The sequence below is a fragment of the Callorhinus ursinus genome, unplaced genomic scaffold (genome assembly GCF_003265705.2).
Source record: "Callorhinus ursinus isolate GAN/ISIS: 27379988/994484 unplaced genomic scaffold, GSC_fseal_2.0 scaffold4, whole genome shotgun sequence".
NCBI classification, from domain to species: domain Eukaryota; kingdom Metazoa; phylum Chordata; class Mammalia; order Carnivora; family Otariidae; genus Callorhinus; species Callorhinus ursinus.
In genome coordinates this window covers 38,097,555-38,120,435 of record NW_027397066.1, presented here as the reverse complement: position 1 = coordinate 38,120,435, position 22,881 = coordinate 38,097,555, and the positions used below count along the sequence as shown (strand labels likewise).

General features: G+C 34.7%; 1 protein-coding gene across 7 annotated transcripts in view; it reads left to right on the top strand.

Annotated features, from left to right (window-relative positions):
• GABRA2 (gamma-aminobutyric acid type A receptor subunit alpha2) overlaps positions 1 to 20,903 on the top strand; it is a 125,289-nt gene extending 104,386 nt beyond the window's left edge. For 4 of the 7 annotated variants that reach the window (XM_073891606.1, XM_073891604.1, XM_073891605.1 and 1 more), the window contains 3 exons: positions 1,337 to 1,539; positions 7,424 to 7,603; positions 13,297 to 20,903. In XM_073891606.1, the coding sequence (XP_073747707.1) occupies positions 1,337 to 1,539; positions 7,424 to 7,603; positions 13,297 to 13,593 (680 nt within the window). In that variant the 3' untranslated portion in view covers positions 13,594 to 20,903. Of the gene's footprint in view, positions 1 to 1,336; positions 1,540 to 7,423; positions 7,604 to 11,691; positions 11,856 to 13,296 lie in introns of those variants that run through there. The other 3 variants (XM_073891607.1, XM_025887623.2, XM_025887626.2) reach the window with 3 other exon arrangements.
• Positions 20,904 to 22,881: the final 1,978 nt, after the last annotated feature.

The following is a 22,881-nucleotide window of genomic DNA, read 5'->3' as shown; positions in this document are numbered from 1 at the left end:
CTAACTCTATTGTAGATTAGAAGAAAAAGCCGCTTTATTTATCCTAAGGGAAAGCAAAAAATACAACACAATAAAACTTTAATATATGAATGGACATTTCTTTAGCATTTTAACTCTTTTAATTTAATGTACCTACTAATGTACATAACTAAACTTCTATTGGATCTCTGTTAAAACAGGTATTTGCAGACATTTTGACGGCTGATATTGCAACTTACCTCCTGAGTTATTGCTTTCTTTTTACTTAATTATTGTGACTTCCCTGACTACTGGCAGAAAAGCTTTACAATGAAAGGGACTAAATTACTTTATAAACCAACAGAGGCATAAAATATTCCTTAAAAGTAGTGATTTGCATTTTTATAAAGTTTGAGATTTAGTTGCTTGTTTTATTTTCTATAGATTCTAAGCTTCATTATGAAAGAAATTCTGTGCTCACAATGCCAAGTGATCCGAATTAATTTCATATTTAGGTAGCTATACTTAGAATAAAGAACTTCTTAATCATAGTCCCATTGTGATCACTGGTGTGGATGATTGGTCCATTGCTGAGAATGATTTAAATAAATGCTGAACAAATTCAGGTGAGGCTTTGTGTAGCATTTTTAAAAAATTAATGTTAATCCTTAATGGATCAATTTAAAGTAACTGCTTTCCTCATAGGAATTTCTTTTTTTTTTTTTTAAGATTTTATTTATTTATTTGAGAGAGCGAGAGAGCACATGAGAGGGGGGCGGTCAGAGGGAGAAGCAGACTCCCCGCTGAGCAGGGAGCCCGATGCGGGACTCGATCCCGGGCCTCCAGGATCATGACCTGAGCCGAAGGCAGTTGCTTAACCAACTGAGCCACCCAGGCGCCCCCTCATAGGAATTTCTACGTTCAATATCATCCGTCGTTTTCACCTTAGCAACACTAAAGAGAGAAAAAGGAGATTCATACAAACAAAAATGAAAACTGAAGGCATTTCAGAGTGATTACCTCAAGAATTATAATAGCCATTTGTGATAATTAACTTTGCACTGTTCTTCCAGTTTTTTTTTTTTTTTAAGATTTTATTTATTTTTTTGACAGAGACACAGCGAGAGAGGGAACTCAAGCAGGGAGAGTGGGGAGGGAGAACAGTCTTCCCGCTGGGCAGGGAGCCCAGTGCGGGGCTGGGTCCCAGGACCTCGAGATCATGACCTGAGCCGAAGGACCGACTGAGCCACCCAGGCGCCCCCAGTTTTTTTGTTTTTGTTTTTAATGGATAGAACTGGCCGTGAAAGTAGCTTTGAAAATATTTCCAATTCTGCCTTGTTAGTATCTGTTGATGTTTTTGATTCCTGTCTTTCCGCAGGAGTAACAACTGTTCTAACAATGACAACTCTAAGCATCAGTGCACGGAATTCCCTCCCCAAAGTGGCATATGCGACTGCCATGGACTGGTTTATTGCTGTTTGTTACGCATTTGTGTTCTCGGCCCTAATTGAATTTGCAACTGTTAACTACTTCACCAAGAGAGGATGGGCTTGGGATGGGAAGAGTGTAGTGAATGACAAGGTAAGTGAGAACTTCCTTCTCACCACGATTAAGAGAATCCCCTAACAGATTTAGCTTGTAACAAATACGTTCCTAAAAATTGACGTGAAGAACATTCAAATGTAAATTGTCTGTGTCTTTATACCTATGTCGTAGATATAGATATTTATAAATAATACAGATTTCTTTTAAAGTATGCTCTTGCCTGAAATTCTTTAGGAGTGCTTGTTATAGTATTACTTCTGTTCAAACTCCCTGGCCTCTGTGGAGCTCTGACTGTGTGTCAGGCATTGTGCTAAGTTTTTTACACATGTTCTATCATGGAACCTTTAAACTTTATGATTAGGGTCTCTTTTTAATTCTCATTGTTCTAATGAAGAAGCTAAGGCTTAGTGAAGTTAGTTACTTGCCCAAGCTCACACAGCTAGTTAATACGTATAGTTGAATGCAGATCTATCTGACCATTAAATTCATGCTCTTAAATACCACACTGCTTTATAATCGAGAGATTTGGAAAAGAAAGTGGACATTAGCTTTACCTGTTACAGAATTTCAGGCCCTATCAGTGGATTGGGTTACTCTTCACCTACCCCCATCTCTGTTGCTTGGATATAAAATTTCAGGCAACATTATTTTCTCTCCCATGTTGTATGGAATAAGTAAATAGGTGCTGGAATGCCTAGAAATTTTAAGTTGCTCATGTAGTCTATGAGAGTTGTTTTTAAGGTTAATTTCTTTGGTAATTATTGGTGTCCATTTTTAGGTTGCAAGTACTGAAGCTAATGGGAGTTTTGGGCATTAATATAATAGCTGTTTCATTTGTTTTAGAGATTATTATTCATCTGCATTAAGAGGAAGCTTGGGATATATCACAATGAGATAGAAAGTTTTCTTAATAGTTCAGTTCTACTTGGATGGAGGGCTTCTTTTTAACAATATATCTATTAAAATACTTCTTCCATTAAATTTGGAATAACATACTTGATGATTTTACTTCTTTATCAGTTATTTAAATATAATTTTTTCTCATTTCTAGGACCATATTGCAGTTTAAGCATAGAAGTGGTTGATGTTATAATTTAAAAGTCTTGCTCTTTTTTCTTAATTTTATAAACTGTGTCAGTTTTAATAAGTGCTGGGTTTTTTCATTTTATAAGTGATGTTTTGCATACTAACACGCACTGAGTGAATATTAAAGGGAATCTGATTAATTTTCTGTGCTATTTCAGCATTTCCATTACATTTTACTGTTGATTTATGTTTTCATTTTCCATATAATCTACTGCTTTTTCATTGCTATCTATGCAATTATTTTTTTTTAGTTATATTAGTTATACATGTACTTTCATACTAACTTTTTTTGAAGATTAAATGTCAGTTATATTTATAAATGCCAGACATGTTTATAAATATGTCACAAAAGATAAATAGTTGTTTGTGGTATAGATGCTCTGTATAGATATTTATTGATATGTCACTGTTTAATGCTATGAGGGTGCCAGTCAAATTGACATTGTGATTTGGCATATCAAATAAAATACCTTCTCTCTGAACTTGGAAAATAGAGGTACTTATAAATGCAAAAAAAAAAAAACACATTCTCGATAAAGCATTCTAAAAGCAATAACCTAGTACTAAGGAATATTGGATTTAAATCAAACCACATCCCAAATTACACAGAGCAAAGACAAATCTAGGACAAAATCATTGATGTTCCAACCTAATCTGCAGGAAAATAATAAATTCTATACTATTTCAGTTCTAAGTGGTTTAAGTTCATGGTTAAGTTAAAGGGAACATCACATTCAGCCTGTTGCTTGTTCTTAATCACTTTTCCATAGCTAGAGGGGCCAAGCACAATGGCAGGCACTTGATAGGCGCTTCAGAGATTTTTGTTGAATAAAAGAAAAAATGAGTTTCTCTTATTACGTCTGGCAGTGCAACACTGATGAGAAGACTAATTTGCCTTCATGGAATGGATTTTAGAACTTGACAATGGTGAATTTATTAGTGGGTACTCAACCCAATTTCTTGATTCAAATGAATTTTGGGAGGTGCTTCCTAAACCTAGCTTGGAAATAACCAGGTCCTTAGAAATGAAAGGAAATCAAGTAGAGTGCCCCAATCTAGCATATCTGCCAGAAAAAATATTACACAATAGTCTACTTTCAGCTACTTCTGCTTTAGTTTTCCTTAGATTTAATTTTTAAGTGGAAAATGATAATTTGCTTGAATTACAGAGTTTTCATCCACTGCCCATATTGGCATCCTTCCAGTTTTATCAGACAGGTAGAAGTCCTCTGCTTTTGAAGTTGGTATCATAAGCAAATGCAGTTAAATTATCTGTCAATCCAAAGAGCAAATGAAAAGTTCTTCAACATTTGTAAACTGGCAAATATTATGTTGCCTCATAAGAATAATGTCTTAAAGACACATATCAGTCGTATATGTTTGGAAAAAAATTTATATATTTAACACATAATTTTTATGTAGATTGTGCTCTGATGATCTTTAAAGTTAGTTTATGCCAAAACAAAAATCCACTCAATCCATAGTCAAGCTGCATTTGAGCCCTCTGTTAGAGGACACAACCTGCCCTGCTCTGTGATCTTGGGCAAGATGTTATACCACTCTTAGTCTCAGGTATGAAACTAGAGAACAAAACCTTATCATCCTAAAAATGTAATGCTGGATCAAATGATCCAAATCCAGTTTTTATGCCCTTCTATATATAAAAGTATCATTTTATGAAATTCCCCAAGTTCTTCTGGAACCTCCCCTGATACCCAACATTTTTCCACATGACCAAGACTAATTCTTCCACTCCAGCTCTTCATCTCTTTCTTTCTTGTTCTTTTCTCAGCCTTGAACCATCAGTTAGTATTTTCTTCTTCCTTCTAAGTCATCTTCTACTTTTTGACTGCCTTCTTCCTTTCAGTTAAGGAGTATGCCTCATATGCTTAATTTACCATGAGGCGAAATCAAAACTCTCTCCAGATCCTAGGTCACCCATTCCCCCACCTTCAGATTCTACCCTTTTTCTCCATTCCAGCTTTTTGAAAGCATTTCTTATAATGTCTCTGTTCTCACTTTCAATTTAATTCTCAGCCCACTGTAATCTGATTTCCTTTCCATTTATTGTCCTGTTAACTGAAGAACACCAATAACCTCCACATACTCAGATCAGATAATAATTTTTCATTTTTCTCAAGGGATCCTCACTGAACCCACTGAATACTTCTGTGTTTCAGAGCTCAGCAGCATTTTCTCTTCTTTCCTGCTTTAAAACTGGCCTCAGAATACAACCACTTGCCCTCAGATCCTGCTGCCTCTCTTCATTCCATTCTGAGAGTCTCTGCCTGAGTTCAGAGTAGATCCAGTCTCCCTAGCATCTGCCCTTGTTTTCCCCAAAGACAGTCATTTGGCTTTATTTTATTGTTGTTTTGTCTTTACTAATCACTATGTGATTCTTACTTTAAGGGATATTTGTGGGAATATCTGCAACACTAAGCACACTGTCCACCCTTTTACTGTCCCTAAATAGATAATCCTTACTCATCCTCAGCACAAATGCCCATCTTCAGGAAGCTTCTGAACCCTGCATCCCCCAAATGATTCGATCTGACTGTAAATGCATGTAGTACCCTGCCCTTTTGCATTAGATCCTTTATCACAGTTTGTAATTGCATGTTTATGTTTCCTTTCCTTCATTGATAATTATAACAATGACCATGTTTATTTCAGTAAATCATTTATCCTTGACCCTTTCACAGGGTCTTGTACATAGTAGTTGCTCAATAAATATGGAGTGAATGAATGAAATAGAACCAAATCAAATCTACAGCTCATGCCTTTATCTTACCTTCCACAGTTTTTATCTACAACTGCGCCCCATACCTTCCTTTTAACTTCCAAGATCCTATATCAAACCTGTTCCCTAGGCATTTCTACGTGAATACAACATCCCAATCTTTATGTGTCTCTTTTTTTTTAAAGAAAGAACAAACAAAAATAAAACTTTCTAAATTGATTTTCTGTCTTTCCCCTGCCCACATGTACTTATTTATTTTTTATCTATGGCAAAACCTAATCACACATACCAACAACCTGGAAGTATCCCTTAACATCTGACCTTCCATCAGATGGTGCCTGTTTTACTGTCTCTGTGGCATGAAGTATGCCCTCACTGTCTCTCATTATTTTCAGTCTCTTTATTTCTCACACTCCCTAGTCATGTTTCTCTCCAATATGTCCTCCACGTTAGTGCTAGGGTCATCTTTCTAAATGGGACTCTGATCATTTCATTTTTCATCTCTTTAAGGAATTGTTGAGTTCTTAATGTTAACTGCTGAACTCTAATGAACTCTTCAAGCTGTCCAGCTAATATGGTCTATATATAGCTATATATAGCTTTCTATATATATATATACATATCTATAAACTATATATAGCTTTCTCATAAGTTTATATATATATATGTTGAATAATAAAGAAAATATTACTGTTATCTATTGTGCACTTCCTACTATGTGCCTGGGAATATCTCTGTGTTAGAAATGAGAAACTAGGGGCGCCTGGGTGGCTCAGTTGGTTAAGTGTCTGCCTTCAGCTCGGGTCACGATCCCGGGGTCCTGGGATAGAGCCCCACATCTGGCTCCTTGCTCAGCGGGGAACTTGCTTCTCGCTCTGCCTGCCACTCCCCCTGTTTGGGCTCGCTCGCTCTCTTTCTCTCTGACAAATAAACAAAAATAAATAAAATCTTTAAAAAAAATAGAAATGAGAAACTATAGGATTGGTTACATAAAGTTACTTGCTCAGGATCACATCTGATAAGTGGTGCATCCAAGACTGAACACAGAGCTAAAGTGCATGCTCATATTCTTCCTCTAGCCATTACAAACATCCCCAAATGTCCACACCACTACACTTCTCTGTGACATTAGATGTGCTGATCTCTTTTGCTAAAATGCCCCCTCCTTCCTTCCCTAACTGATGAACTCCTATTTACTTCTTAATATCCATCTGATTTTACTTAATATTGAAACTTTTTAGATGAATGTAATTGCCACCCAACACCAATTCCTCTTGTGTAACCTTATTAAATTATACTTTTACTGTAAATATTTTTGTTTCCAACAGTAGGCTACATGATCTAAGAGGATAATAGTTTTGTCCTACTCATCATTTTCTCTATTACCTGGCATAACAGTTAGCACATAGTTTATTTGAATTAAATTAAAAGTAAATAACTCTAGTCTCTAGATCATTTCCATTTCTAAATCTAAGTCAGTGGTTCTACACTGGCCAAAAGAAGTATATTCTATGGAAACACACTAGATATTAAATTACTTAAAACACAGACTTAGCAACATAATATCTGAACTAACATGGAATGTGTCATTGTTTTGTGATTCATGCCATGCAATTCATAGAAAACATCACATTTTAAGTGTTTTATTCATTTATTTGCATTTTTTAACATCCTGCCTTGTTCCAAAAGCATTTCAGGCAGTTTACCAAAAGAATGCATGTACTTAAACTCTTATAAAATAAACATAAGTAGAAGTAGGATATTAGGAGGAAGGAAAATAGATGCAAATATGTCCACCACTGGGGCCAGAACATTTACTGTAGTCCAGAGCTAGAGAAGCTGAGTTTTAAATTCTGAGCTTCTTGGCTGTCAGAGTAAACCGTGGGCCTTGGGGGAGGGGGAGGAGTTACTATCTTTTTTTTTTTTTTTTTAATGGGAGCATAAATTTTCTTAGGGAAAATATTTTCCTACACTGAATTATATAAAACAATATCATATGGGTTTTATATTAGGGAAAGCTGGGTACTGTTGAAAGTAATGTCAACATTTTCCCAATAAACGCAGTAATGAATTTCATATTGATGTTTCTTGTAGTCCCCTTCAATAAAAGCTGAAGGCATTACATTAACATACAACTCAGTGAAGGCAATTCTTCAAGGAGCTAAGCTAATATGGTCCAAGTATATAGCTTTCTCATGGCCCAATTTAATCCAAGGAAAGACTTTAGAGTACTTAGAGAAGTGGATGGACTGTATAACCTTCAAACAATCTTCTGTAAGTATCACTTTTCTCAGTCAGGATGGCTAGCAGACAGTTAACAGCGTATTATCTGACCAAGGAGCATGTTGTTGCTTTACAATTAGTGGGCTTGCTAGTGGCCACAATAGACTAAAAAAGCAACATGATATATATAGCAAGAGCATAGATTTGCTACTTTGGCTACCTTGGGTTTTTCCCAAACACTCTCTTATTTAGTGTTACATTTATGAGAGCTCCATTTCCTTAGTCTAAGGACAGTCTCTGCTATTCTTTCCAATTCTGAAACCATGTGATTATTATTTTTATTTATATCCCAGGTCACTTTGCTAATAGATGGCTATATTTTAGATTGGGCATTTTCTCAAGTTATTACCACATTATTTTATCTAATACTCTAAGGAAGCTGAGATTGGTTTGCCCCATGGTGTAAGACATTTTGATTTTTATAATCTGAATTTTCCAGACTTGAAATCTTAAATACATATTCAGACATTCTAATAAAGTAATAAATTCAGAATATTCTGAATCCTATAAAACATTGTTTAAAAAAATAGAAAAATTAATTAGTATGGGCTATATTTCATTTTCATTCCACTTCAGTAACATCATCAACAAATTCTATAGCGGCATATTTTACTCTTTTCCCCATATAATGTCTAAAAATACATAATTCACTGATTTTTTGTTTAGCCACATTTTCCCCCTTCCCACTTATATGAGTCTCAGTTATAACAAAACAACTTCCATAAACATGCAGAATAGTAAAATTGAGGACTTTCAAGATCATTACATAGCAGAATTGTAGGACATACAATGGGAATCTAGTTTTTATGAATCTAATCAATAGCTACTCTATAAAATACTTCATATTTTATATATTATATATTTTCTAAATATGTATTTTTGGTCACAGTAATTCTTGTACATGTCATTTGGTATAAAGTAAACATTTTTTGAGCCTTTTTATATGTTAGGAACTGTGCTAGGAGCTCTGCATTGCACAGTCTGTGCTTTCGAGGTGCTTACAATCAAGTGGAAGAAAAAATAAGTGAAAAAAGCATTTTTCATTATTGAGACAAACACTAGGGTGCTATGGAAGCACATGGAAGGAGTACTTATTGCAATAAGAAGTGATTTTGAGCTGAGTCGGTATAAAATGGATCTGACTAGGGGGTCAGTGTGGGTTGATTATCAGTTCCTGGCTCAATTGTGGTATCATTCACAAGTTAGGGAATGCAGGAAGGTGTACAGAATTAGGTTGGGAGTAAAAGTAACGTGAGTTCATTTCTGGATATTTTATGTTTTAATTACCTATGGAATATGTTGATAGAGAATTCTACCTTAAACATAATGGGTAAGAATTCTGATGAGAAGTATTATGTTAGTTATCCTTGTATTGGTAACAAAAGCCTTAGCAGTTACTTATAATTAATAGAAAATAGCAGTGTCCAGTTGCTTTCATGTCCCCTATTCTCCTTCTGTTTGGTCTCATTCTTCACATTTAACATTCTTTTCTTTACTTACATTTTCAGCCGTACCTGACCTTATTCTTAATATGAAGTGGCCTACCTAAGAGACTTAAAGCAGAAATACAGAATGATCAAATTAGACTATGAGAAATTAGGTAGAAATCAGAGCTTGCCTAATTCTCAAAAGAAACAAAAACTTCATATAGAAACATGAACATTAAAAAAATTATCTTGCGGGTGCCTGGGTGGCTCAGTTGGTTAAGTGACTGCCTTCGGCTCAGGTCATGATCCTGGAGTCCCGGGATCGAGTCCCACATCGGGCTCCCTGCTCAGCGGGGAGTCTGCTTCTCGCTCTGACCCTGTTCCCTCTCAGACTCTCTATCTCTCATTCTCTCTCTCTCTCCCAAATAAATAAATAAAATCTTTAAAAAAAAAAAGTTTAAAAAAAATTATCTTGTGGCAGTTAGTACTGGTTTGAAGAGTTAACACAACAATAGACTTCATTGCACTATTTCTCTTCAAGGCTGAGGGTCTGAGTGTAGGCCAAGGGTCACACTGAATAAAGTAGAATTAGTCTAGAAAGGTCAAAATCATTGGCCCCAGTACTCAGCCTGCTGATGGTCTGCCTTTATCAGAGGCTTATATAGATATTCAAAGAGGATTTAAAACATAATATGTCAGTTTGGTTCTTTTTAATAGAAGTTAGTAATGAATAGGGCAAGGTAATATCTTCTAGTAATGGCCTAGAGTCTGAATATTTTTTAATACTATCACTAGCAGATCTATGTCTTACAAAGAACAGTAATAGAATATATTATGTGGATTTAATCTGTGTACTTTGCTTTAGCAGATCTAAGAACTGTAAGTCAGCTATGACTTCAATAGTATTTTTTCTCTACATACATGATATTAATAATTTTAAATAGGAACAATTAGCTTTACTGTAGATTTGTGACAGTTACTCTCAAATGGACTGAGGGGAGTTATTTTATCCTTTAAAACAAGACTTTGTAAGATCTGAGCCAGAAAGGCTTTACGAGGCTATGGCTGGGAATTGAGAAGTTTAGCACCATGAGGGTACCCTGTGCTTCATTTAATGAATTGGTAAGAAACTACAGGTGTCCACCACTGGGTTTTGACTACAGATAGTTCATGACTGTTGCACTTTTGCTTGCTGTTGGTTCTGAAAATAATCAAGTTTCCAAGTTCCAAGAGAGCATTGTGAAGTCAAGCCATCATCTTGTCAGGTACGGAGCTTGCCTCTGAAGTTTATACTTATATTCAGAGATTGAAGCCATACTTTGAGCAATGAAGAAAAAATATGAAATTTTGTTCTTTGTAGTTTAAGGCAATAAAAGTTACAAACATACATTAAAATTATTTTTAACACTGCATATTATAGTATCGACAGTATTGGGATAAAAAAAAACACCAACATACAAACATGCAGGGGTGATATTTGGTCGGTACTTACTGGTACAGCCCTCTGGGTATTTACAGCTGATACTCATTCAGATTAGCTAAAGTACCTGTTCTGATTTGTTAGTGCGTGTGCTTCAGAGTTTGTTAAATAATTTTAGCATCACCTGTGGGTTTATATACAATTGGAGGTTATTTGCGTTGGGCAGGAAGGAGGTTGGTAAGAGTCAGTACAGAGTTTCTATCTGTAGACTCCTCTTGCAACAAAGGACATTTGCATTTAAGTTTTTTGTGAAAATATCTAAGCCCTGCACCATGAATCTTAACCTAACTTAAATGTCCCTCTTCCTTTCTTGAGTTCCTCCGTGCAATGTTTATGTCTTCTTCCAAAGATACAAAGTATATTGTCTATACATTTTATAAGCCAGTATTCTTGTTTAGCTTGTAATAGAGTTATAACTGTTACTGCTCTCCACTATGAGGCTGTGCTTTTCAATGTGGTTTGAATATTCATTTATTCATTCAATTCTCACAACAGTTCATTATGGCTTTGGTATAATTATCCCCCCCCTTTTTTTCCACCTGGAAGCTGAAGCAGGGAGAGGTTAAGGAACATTCCCAAAGTCCAAATTCTCTCTAAGTGCAATTTGATATTATTTTAAATGATATTTAGGTAGAATTGAAATAATGATAATATAAACACTATATGTTACATACTTTATGGTTTAAAGAGTCTTTTTAGAGGATTGACCTAGTGATACAAACTTTAATTGGAGAAATTTAGGTAAAAGTGTACTCCCAGGTTTCAAATAGCTTCCTCAAAGAGAAAGTCACACAGTATGATGTTTAAAGCAGAAGTTCAGAAGTCACACACATCTGAGTTTGTGTGATCTTTCAGCCACTTGGTAAACAGGAGACCTGGTTATGTCATGAAACCTCTTTAACCTCCATTTTGGAATTTATAATATAGGGTTAACAATAGAACTTACCTCCTCTCCAGGAGTGAAGTTTTTCACAAATGACACCCTCAGGCTTACCACTCAACCTGACACATCCTAGTGCTCAGAAGGTGTTAGCTATTATCTGGCTATCAGTTATATAGTCGGGGATGACTCTCCATTTGTAACATGGGAACTGCATGTGTCATTACAGAATAAAAGCTGTTTTGTAGCTTTCATAATGGTGGACCCTGAACCCTTTCCTTCTGTACTCCAGCCAGGTCTGGAAGAATGCCTCATCAGCAAGGGAAAGAGGAGAGGGAGAAACCCGATGCCAGTGAAGGACAAGAAATCCAGGCCTGTTTTCAGATCCTCTTGGGCTTTCAGAGGCCCTTTCTTATCTCCTTTTACCTGAACATTTTGAGAATACTTAATTGAAAATACCTGATAATTCGAAATTCTGTTCTAGGCCAGTTGATCCTCTAAATCTGTTGATTTACACTCTTCATTATTTTGGATAATTAATAGGTGGCTCAATTTTGTTTGCATTTAGATAACTAAGAAGACATTTATACTAGTATAGAAATGCAGGTAAATATTATTTATATTTTAAGGTTCATGAATTCAGCTGCATATTATGTGCCTACCTGGCGGAAGGCATCATGCTAAGTTGATAATGGTAAACAAAGCAGAAGTAGCACCAGCCTTTATTGAACTTAGATGCTAATGAGAAAGGAAGATGTCAATCAAATAATTACACAACTAAAGAAAGAATTTATACATTCTGAAAAATGCCGTGATGGAAGTAATCTGAGTGCTGTGAAGAGTGCAGATGGCCAAAAAGACTGTGCTAGATGGAGTGGTTAAGAAGGTCTTTTTGAGGACAAGACTAAGCCAAGACCAGAGTATGAGAGGGGATTGATGACATGAAAAACAGGATGGAAGGGAGGCCCTCCAGGCTAGGAAGTAGCATGGCCAAAGGCATCAAACAAGAAAGTATTCCTGAAAACTGAAGTTATTTCATGGGACTAGCATATAATTAATGAAGTAAAGAAGCCATGGTAAGAACTACTGATTTTGTTCTCAGTCCCATGAGATAGTGTTTAAGAGAGTTAAGCTGAGGAGTGACGTGATCCCACTGATGTCTTAAAAAAAAAATCCCTGTGGCTGTAGTGTGTCTAATGATTGGACAAGGTCAAGTGAAGCTCTAATGATTGGACAAGGTCAAGTGAAGCTAGGAGAGCACAAAGCATGTTATCTGGTCCAGGCAGGAGGTAATAGTGAGTCATATTCGAGTGGGTGGGGATTAGGAGGAGAAACCGTTTGTGGATGAGCTAGGCAAAAAGCAAAGTTTGTATATTATCTTTGTCCCACATTTTTAATATTTATTTCACTGCCAACTGTATATGGTTAGTTTCCCATCATATGAGTAAAGCGTTTGACACGAAAGAGAGAAATCCTGTTATCTAGTTAAGGAAGTTAAATTTCTCTATTCAGAAATTGTGGTCATTGTAGATGATCATTCCTCTTGTTAAAATATTTCTACATTTCATTTATTCATTCTCTCATCCATTCAGCAAATATTTGAATAACTTATAAGAGTCAAAATGTTGCATTGTTTATTAGATGTGTGGTTTTGATTGTTTCTTTTCCATGTAAACAACAACAAAAAATGGTTCTCCAAGAAAATGGTATCCTTGATTTTACTCTGGAGCTTTCCTCATGGTTTCAGGACTCCTTTTATTTATTTCCCTAAACTTCATCTTTCTAATGGATAATGATGTTTATCAAGATACTTTTCTTCAGAATTTGAACTGGAGTTTGGAAAATGTTAAGTAGCAGGCTCAACCCACATTGTGTTAATTCTTGTATTTCTCAATAGAAAAAAGAAAAAGCCTCTGTCATGATACAGAACAATGCTTATGCGGTGGCTGTTGCCAATTATGCCCCGAATCTTTCAAAAGACCCAGTTCTCTCCACCATCTCCAAGAGTGCAACCACGCCAGAACCCAATAAGAAGCCGGAAAACAAGCCAGCGGAGGCCAAGAAAACCTTCAACAGTGTTAGCAAAATTGACAGAATGTCTAGAATAGTTTTCCCAGTTTTGTTTGGTACATTTAATTTAGTTTACTGGGCTACGTATTTAAACAGAGAACCTGTATTAGGGGTCAGTCCTTGAATCTAGACACAGGTTATCTTTGGGATGTATAGCAACATAGAACTTTGTTTGTTTTGCTATGTACAGTCTGACTAATAACTGCTAATTTGTGAACCAACATGTACAGTATGTATATAGCTATAAAGCTTACCAGTAGACCTCTAACGGAGACACGCATTTGCTAACTTGTGGAACTACAGGCAGAAAGCACCCCATTCCCAAAGAGCCATTGCCTTTTTAAAAGATTTACCCTAGGAACTCGTTTATAGTGGGTTTCACATGATCTAATTTGTTTCCTACTAGTGATGAAAGTGGGGATCCCATACCACACTTGATGAACTCTTTTGATTTAGGTCTTAAATAGGACTGTTTTCTCCTGTTGCCTAACTATAACGTAAGGTAACACTGTCGTTCCAAGATGAATTCTTCTAAATCACAGAACCTCGTATCTGCCACATCAGTTCCCTTCATGAGTGCTCAGAATCCCTGCTAGTGTAATTGGAAGCTTAGCACACATCAGAAGAAAAACTAAAGATCTGAAATCAGCTTTTAATTACTCTGTATAGCATCTATAGCAACATATTACCGCATGACAAGCTCAAATAATTACGAGTCACTCCTGACAGGATGTTAATTATGCCTAGAATTTAATAACTATCGGAATGTCATGGTCATTACATTTTAGCATTAGAGTTTATTTGGGAGTAATAATTGAAATCCTACAGATTATTTTAATCATTGGAAACTACCTTAAATTAAAAAAAAAAGACAGATATGTCTTACTCTTTCCAGGTATGTGTTGTACTGAAATTGATCAGCTAAATTTTCTTGGTGCTGGAGACTGGAAAAAGCATCCAGTTTGGCTGCTGTGGAGCAACATTCATATTGGATTAGAAAATTGTGCCAAAAACTCCCACCGATGAGAATTCATAGGTGTCCCAGCATATAGATGAGCACTTACACGATTCTCTTCTTTCCTGTTTACTGCAAATTCTGCCTTAAGGCTTCTTGTCATCAGGACTCAGAAGCCACTAATTACAAAGGAAAGGGCAGTTAGTTGGCACATTTTTCTGTCTTGAAGCAGCGCTTTCAGATAAGAATTAATGTAAATCTGCTTTTGTAAATTGCGACTTTAGATTTCACTGGCTCAAATTTACAACAAGCTTTGTATACCAGAAGAGGTTTTGGTAAGAGTTGAACATTTTTAAACAGAAACTTTAAAGCATCACCAACAGATTCTGGATTAGTTCACATACGCACATGAGTGTACGTGTGTGCACGCACACCCACCCACACACACCCACCCCCACACATGCATAATAATTAAATTAGAACACACACACACACACACAAATAGCTAAATTAGAAACCAGTTTTCAATTTTATATAATTACTAATTATTAATATGTAAAATTCATTTTTCTTTTAATATTTAAAATATACTCTCTATGCCCCTGAAATGTATTAACAGAAGTTAACAATTGTGTCTCATGCCTAGATTTAACATTTTTGGCATACCCCCAAATCCTTTTGACTCACATCTACATTAGCAGTTATTAGTTGACTTTTACTGATAGATACACCTTTATGATGGTGTTTTTGTAGAAACATAAGTAGTCAAATAGTGGCATTTCTTGCAGTTTTGTACAGTATTTCAGTATAGTGCATAAATAAGTATGTTCATAAAATCAAATAAAAGGAGTATCTTACGGAAATAAGCAAAATCACAACAAAAATTGCTATTCCTTTGCCTCGTTTAAATTTTATTTTTTTTCATTTTCTTTGTTTTAGTGTGATTCTATTATGTGCTTTGCATGACTGTATTAATACCAAGGTCACAAATGCATCTTATTAACAGAATTTGCCGTGAAGACAGCTTTGACATTAAAAATTCCCTCACAAAAGGTAATCCGTAATCCTTAATAAAATAAAATTGTTACATGAGCTAATAAATCTATTTCTTTAATTCCCTTCCAATTACAGCTTCTTTGTTATCTAAATAGTTCTAACATAAACACTTTATTCGTATACTGAAATAGAAGATATTCTATTTTCCTACACACTTAAATATAACCTAGATCCTCGGTAGAGTTTAAGAAAGTGTGCAACAGTCTAAGAAAGTGCACCATGCTTGAGGGCAAGCAATAAAAATGCTTGTCTGGTATTCATTATTAGATACTTTAAAATGTTGTTCTTGTAAGTTCTGCATTTCCCCCTTCATGTCTGACTATAAATTATTAATTTATAAATATGTACATATGTAAAAATAGTTGTAAATAGCAGTTTCTGTGTGACAACAGAAAAGACTCATCTTTACCTTTGACAAAGGGCTGCACCTACATTGATGGCACCAGTTTTATTAACATTTATGGTAGATTGGCCAGAAAAGTTACTCTTACTGTTATCCTTATTTTTAGTTTTCATTGCCAAAATCTTATTTGAGCTTAATAACATCCCGACAGTTCAGATTTTCTGATAATGTAGATAAGGATTTTCTATTATTTCTCCACTTTGCTGTATTTTTTAATGCACTTCTTAATCTTTTAAAGTTTAGGTAAATCAAAGGGAGCTTTCGGTCTTGCAAGAGAGAGGGAGGATGCTCCATGAAAAATGATTTTAAATTATAGAACTATACTGTTTACAATCATTCTCCCTTCCATAAAGCATTTTAAAGATGCAAAATAGAAGTGACATGAATTTATTAAAATGAGACCAATTTTTCAGGAAATACATTTTTAATATACTAACAAAGGTCTCTTTGGCCCATAATATGATGCCTATTTCATGCAGTTGTACATTGACATAAAGAGTTATGGTATGTACAAAATGTAGATAAGAACATGTGCATATACAGAGATAGAGTCTCATTATTGTATAGCTAGTTGCTGCTCTGAATCAGCTAATATTTATTCAACAAATATTTTTTTACCTCCTACTATGTGCCATACCATGGGGATGATGTTAACACTTATATCACACCCACAGAATTTAATTGAAAATTAAAGTGCACCTTCTTCTTCTAAAGACTTAAGATCAAAGGCTAAATGGTACACATGAATTAATTTAGCACCGAGAGTTGTTCTAATGAGCTATATCATCATGAGTGTGCTTAAGATAGTGGCTGTTTTGTTTTTTCCTCCCATTCATGTTCCTATTTTTCAAAACAAAAAAGGAACAAATATAAGCATTTAGTAATGATTTTAAACAGTGATTTTTAAAATGCCAATGTTACTTTTTAGCAATCTTCAGGGATCTCTCTCGAATTTATCTCAGGTTTGGATAAGTGATCCCCTTGAGTGACATTTTCCATTTTTTTTCTTGAATATTTCATTGTTTATTTAAAAAGAACACAGACACTATTATTTCACTCATATTTTTCTTTGATATATAAAAGATGTAATCCAGTATTTAATTACGATATGGTTCTTTTTGTATTCCTGGCTAAGGGAACTCAATTCTGCCATGGTATCATAGATTCTAGAGGGGTGCCAAAGCTCTGTGGATTCTGTCACTATTGTACTTTGGCATGGCCTGTCATCATTTCAGTGAAAGCACAAGGGAAGTAAGTCAAGTCACCTGCAAAGTCATGGCTCTTCAGCATCTATTAAGACTTCTTTCAAATGCTCCGTTCTTGATGCCTCAGACAATACCTGTGAAATGGGGAAATGTTTATTACTTAACTTGAATCCGAGACCATATTAATAGGTTTACCAAACACCAAACTGTATAGGTTGTTCCTGTTGTTAGTCTTCTGACATTCTTACGTGCATTTGCATATTTTTGAAGCAATTTGCAGCATTTTTTTTCATATAAAAAGATTCAGAATTTCAAGGGAATCAAGCTGACCCATTGCTCCCGGTAGTACATTTATTTAGCTTTTTAAAAAAAAATTTTAATTCAATTAATTAACATATAGTATATGATTAGTTTCAGAGGTAGAGTTCAGTGATTCATCAGTTTTATATAACACCCAGTGCTCATTCATCACATGCCCTCCTTAATGCCCATCACCCAGTTACTCCATCCCCCCCACGCCCCTTCCCTCCAGCAACCCTGAGTTTGTTTCCTATGATTAAGAATCTCTTATGGTCTGTCTCCCTCTCTGATTTCTTCTTGTTTTATTTTCCCCTCCCTTCCCTTATGCTCCTCTAATTTGTTTCTTAATTTCCACATATGAGTGAAATCATATAATTGTCTTCCTCTGATTGACTTATTTCGCTTAGCATAATACCCTCTAGTTCTATCCAGTTGTTGCAAATGACAAGATTTATATAAAAAGATTCAGAATTTCAAGGGAATCAAGCTGACCCATTGCTACCTTGTAGTGAATTTATTTTCCTTTTAATTGAGGTTTCATGGGCACGTTGGGTTTCCCTCTTATTAATTCAGAGTATATAGAAGCATACCATTTAAACTGAGGAGGGCTGTGGTTATTTTTAATATTCATGCTTGGAAACCAGAGACACTGTATCAAAATTACTCAAAACAGTGTGGACAAGACAAAGTATAATCTTTTTTCTTTATTGAGTTCATGCTTTAAAAGATGAAATCCAGTTTTAATGAAATTTTTAATATCCATAATCTTTTGTAACCAGCATTTATATAAAAATACTAATATTTTCCATTAGTGTAATCACTCACATTTTCATCAAATTCAAAAACAAATTTAGGGCCTCAAAAACAGGGAAAGAAATATCAAAGAGAAAAACCCACTAGAAAAAATGAGGCTGTTGCTAATTAAACCTAGTGAAGCATTTTCCCTTTTTAACTCCCAAGAAAAGGGAGAAATTATATGCGTGAGTGTATACAGAAATGTTTAACAGATATGATTCCATCATGGTAAGCATCATGATTAAAATACTAAAATAGATGAAATTCATGTGAAGGCATGCAGGAAAGGTAATCAAAAAATTATTCAAAAATTTATTTCTTATAAGAATTTGGTATCATCGTGTTTTTCTTGAAAATTCTTAATCATTCAACATATTTATACCACTGTTTTCAACTTTATTTAGTTGAAATAGTCTATATTTGTCTGTATATATGAAGAACATTTCCTCATATACATAATTATATTCCCCACTTTAAATCACCTTCTCTGTGTTGTAGTTAATACATAATATCAGTTAATATGGCCAGTAGGGAAGAACAACCAATAGATGTTTCAGTTTATAGTTCCCAAAGAACCCTTAATAAGTTCTTAGCTTTGATTAGAAGTGTGTGTGTGTGTGTATGTGAGTGCATGTGTGTGTTTGTGTGTGTATTTCCAGATATGAAAGAACATTTTGAGAAATTCAGACAATTTTATGAAATCTAAACAATTTATTAATCGGTCCAATCTCAAATGTAGCTCCTATTAACTAGCCATTAACTTAGTCAATAGAATAGTTTTTTTCAGTAGATCCATAACAAAATTACTAGTTGGAATTTAGTCTTGAGCCATACATATGGTTAGAAATATCCTTCCTATAAAGTTGTAAACATCTTTCTGCTGTATTTCTAGTTGGCTCAAATGACTTCACAATTCTGCTTGTAAGGCAGAATAGGAAAATCTTTGAATTCCAAGTTTGTAAATGGAGGTTTGTGAAAGGTTTCATTAAATTAAATATCTTGTTGATCGTATGCAAATACCTAGTCATCTATATTCATTACTGGTCAGTTTCATACCTTTTTGAATCGAGATGGTTCAGAGTTTATTCTTATAGAGAGCTCATCGCATGCTAGTTGATATTCTAAGCCCTTCACATAGAGTACCTCATTCAGTTCTCACAACAACCGGAAATCACTGTGTGATTCTTGAAGTTCTGGAAGTTTAGAATTTCTATATAGTACACCGACATGCTAGTCTAACACATATTTTAGACAAAGTAAAAAAAAAAAAGCTGTATTTTTCTCTGCTTTAATTCAAATTTATATTCATACCTTTTGAGGGGCGTCAATCATTGAAAAGTCCACCATTTGCTTTTCTATATGACAAAACCAAGCAAACACTGAACTATAAAGCAACCAAGAACCCATTTTTGTGAAACTATTTATTCACAAACATTGATTACAATTTAGTTTCTAGGAGTATGTTGCGTTTTTCTTTTTTGAACCATAGGTAATGATAATGTATAAAAATGCTTAAAATTGATTAAGCATACTCTTTCTTTTCTTCTTTCTTTTTCTTGGGGGGGGCAGTTTTGTTAGGAGTCAGGTTTTGTTTTATTTGCCATATGGTTGGTTTCATGACATTTAAACTCATTGGATTTAAAGAATTAACGTATTGACTTCATCCGTTTGTTGCAAGTTACTATTTATAGAAAGAAGTCTAAACAGACCCCAAATCCATGCCAAAGTTGGGATTGTTAGTGTTGAAATAGCTCAGTTGGTGTGAAAATTTCGGTTTTTCATGCTTCGTTTTAGAAGACTTAACTTTACCCAAACATGCTGTCAAATTCCAGCCTATATTATTGTATAAATATGAGTACTTCCCATGAAGTTCATTTGTGAGAACAAATGATATTAGGAAAGCAAAACAAAGGATTTAGGTATGGAATTACTTAAGAAATAATGGCTGATAGATTCATTCCCATTTATTTATTTTAAAAACATTCAACATAGTAGTTGAAGTACTTGGCTGTGTTTTAAACTGCATAATGGGTGAAGACGTTTAATGTATGATTAGAGTGGCTTAAATGAAACTGAACTTTGAGCCACAATTTTTATGAATTAAACTTTAGCATCCATGGATAAGTTCTTGATTACTTATTGATCTTAAGTGCCTGCTCCATAATTGATTTAAAGTTTGTTGGTATCCAATTTTCTTCAAGGTTCTCCTGAGAAGATACAAATTCGGGTTTTGGTGTGCTCTAAAATGAAGAATGTTACCGTTCATGAAATATTCCCTTTAGAGTTGACATGCATGAAAACTTACGAAAGCTTCATATTTGTTGCTAAATTTGAAAAAAAAAAAACAGAAAAGAATGAAATGTTTTCCCCTTGCTACATATTAATAATAAAATTACATGCATAGAGAATGCATGATACAGCTCCAACACTAAACTTTGAATATTCACATTAGGTGAAATTTGAAATTTTCTGGGTGACAATATACTTGTATGATAGGTTTTCTCATTTGAGAAAATCATTCGAGAGCTAATAATATTTGTGATTTGTGACCTTGTTGTAATTGGGAAAAGTCACTATTTTTCACATATGTAAGATAATTTGGCCTTTATTGAATGTGTCATTATGCTTGCTGTTTAAAAAAAAATACTAATCAGTCACATGCAAATTAATGCTAAACATTATCTTTTTGTACTTATTAAAATTAATTTAAATATATTTGATCTGAAAATTGTGTTTTTTTTTTTTTACTCTGGTCATTCATACATGTTTGCTTACAAGAATTGAATTTATTGTGACTTTTTTACATTGGGATATAACAGTGATATTTTGTAATAACGATTTTAAATGTTAATTTCTTAAATTTCTTTTTAAAATAAAAAGTTATAGGGTGACAAGGAAAGTATAAAGCTACCCTGAAATTTTAGGGGGTTCATGAAGTGCTAACGTTGATTCCTTTAACACATTAAGAAAGTGGCGATATGGAAAACAAGTTCATCCAGAAAATTGGCTACTTTCTATCATAAAAAGTTCACATTTACATGAAAACATTCAATAAAATAAATAAGATTTTTTTGTTAGATAGACTCAAGTTCATCATTCTGTTTGTAAACGGGGAATCTTGCAGCTTTCTCATTCTCTAAGTTGAATGCAGTATTATTTAAATGAACTACTCTTGATTATTATTGCAAGTATCACAAATGAAATACTTTTAAATGTCAAAAAGATATAATAGGAAGCAATTTTTATCAACATGGTGAGTTCTCATGCAATATTTCTCAACTCTACCCACATTTTAAAATCACCTGAGGAGCTTTTTTGTTTTTGTTTTCTTTTTAGAGAGGAGGGATGGAGGTGGCAGAGGGAGGGAGAGAGAGAATCTTTTTTTTTTTAAGATTTTATTTATTTATTTGACAGAGTGAGGCAGTGAGAGAGGGAACACAAGCAGGGGGAGTGGGAGAGGGAGATGCAGGCTTCCCACTGAGCAGGGAGCCCGATGCGGGGCTCGATCCCGGGACCCTGGCATCATGACCTGAGGGGAAGGCAGACGATTAACAACTGAGCCACACAGGCGCCCTGAGAGAGAGAATCTTAAGCAGGTTCTCCACCCAGCATGGAGTCATGCTGGGCTCCATCTTACAACCCTGAGATCATGACCTGAGCTGAAATCAAGAGTCGGTCCCAAGCCACCACCCAGGCACCCCGACCTGAGTTTTCAAAAAAAAAAACATTGGTCCTACACTGCTTGCCTATAGCGTTTAGTTTAGTCTATACTAGTAAAGAAAAAAAGAAACACCCACAAAGTGAAATGAATGTTACAAGTTAATTTTTCATATAGTGAATTTAAGTGACAATCTCAAACCTTATATAACAAAGTATTCATTCTTGAAATTTAATAATTAATTAGAATTATTCTTACTCTTAATTTGTACCCTGTACTTATGAACAATATGAGTGTGTGTATGCACATATATATATATTACAAATGTCATTTTCAGCCTATGTTTTTAATTAAATATTTAAAAAATTATATTAACACGTTTTTGTTACTATTTTCCTGAAGGAGAGTACACTCAATTTAAATATTGAGGTGAGTATTTACAGCCTCAAGGTCTCATCTCAGTAAAATAGCCCACAAAATACTACATTCTTCAACAGCATTCAGCCAGTTTCCCCAATAATTTACAGTCCAGGCTCTGTCAAATTAATGTAGATGAAAACATGCTGTAAATGGAAGCATTTATGTCACCTTTGCTCTGAAGAATTCAGGTAAGAAGCAACTGAGTTTTCAAAGGGCTTTCTGTGGAGTTGGAAGTTTTGTCCCACCTTTAAAATGTAAATCCAAGGAAACTGCTGAGAAAGCAATAAGCCTCAAATAATAGTAGTCCCCAAAGATTGTTACACCACCACATGGAAAAAGGTTTATATTCTCAGGTCTGTGGTCAATACTAACTCTTGAAGTTTTTCCGATGCAGACAGAAAACTGGAAAAGTGGAACGACCAGAAGCAAGTAGTAAAAATAACTCTAAATCCCTCAATTGCCCCTTGAGAAAATGTTGATTTATATCCAGTGTTCTTGGTTTAAGAAATCAAGGAAATGAATATTTTTTTAAAAGGGTAACCTTTCTCTAGTGCACATTTGGAAGCTTAATTAGTTGGTGTCCCCTTACCTGGAAAATTCACTCCTGTGTAACACTTTAT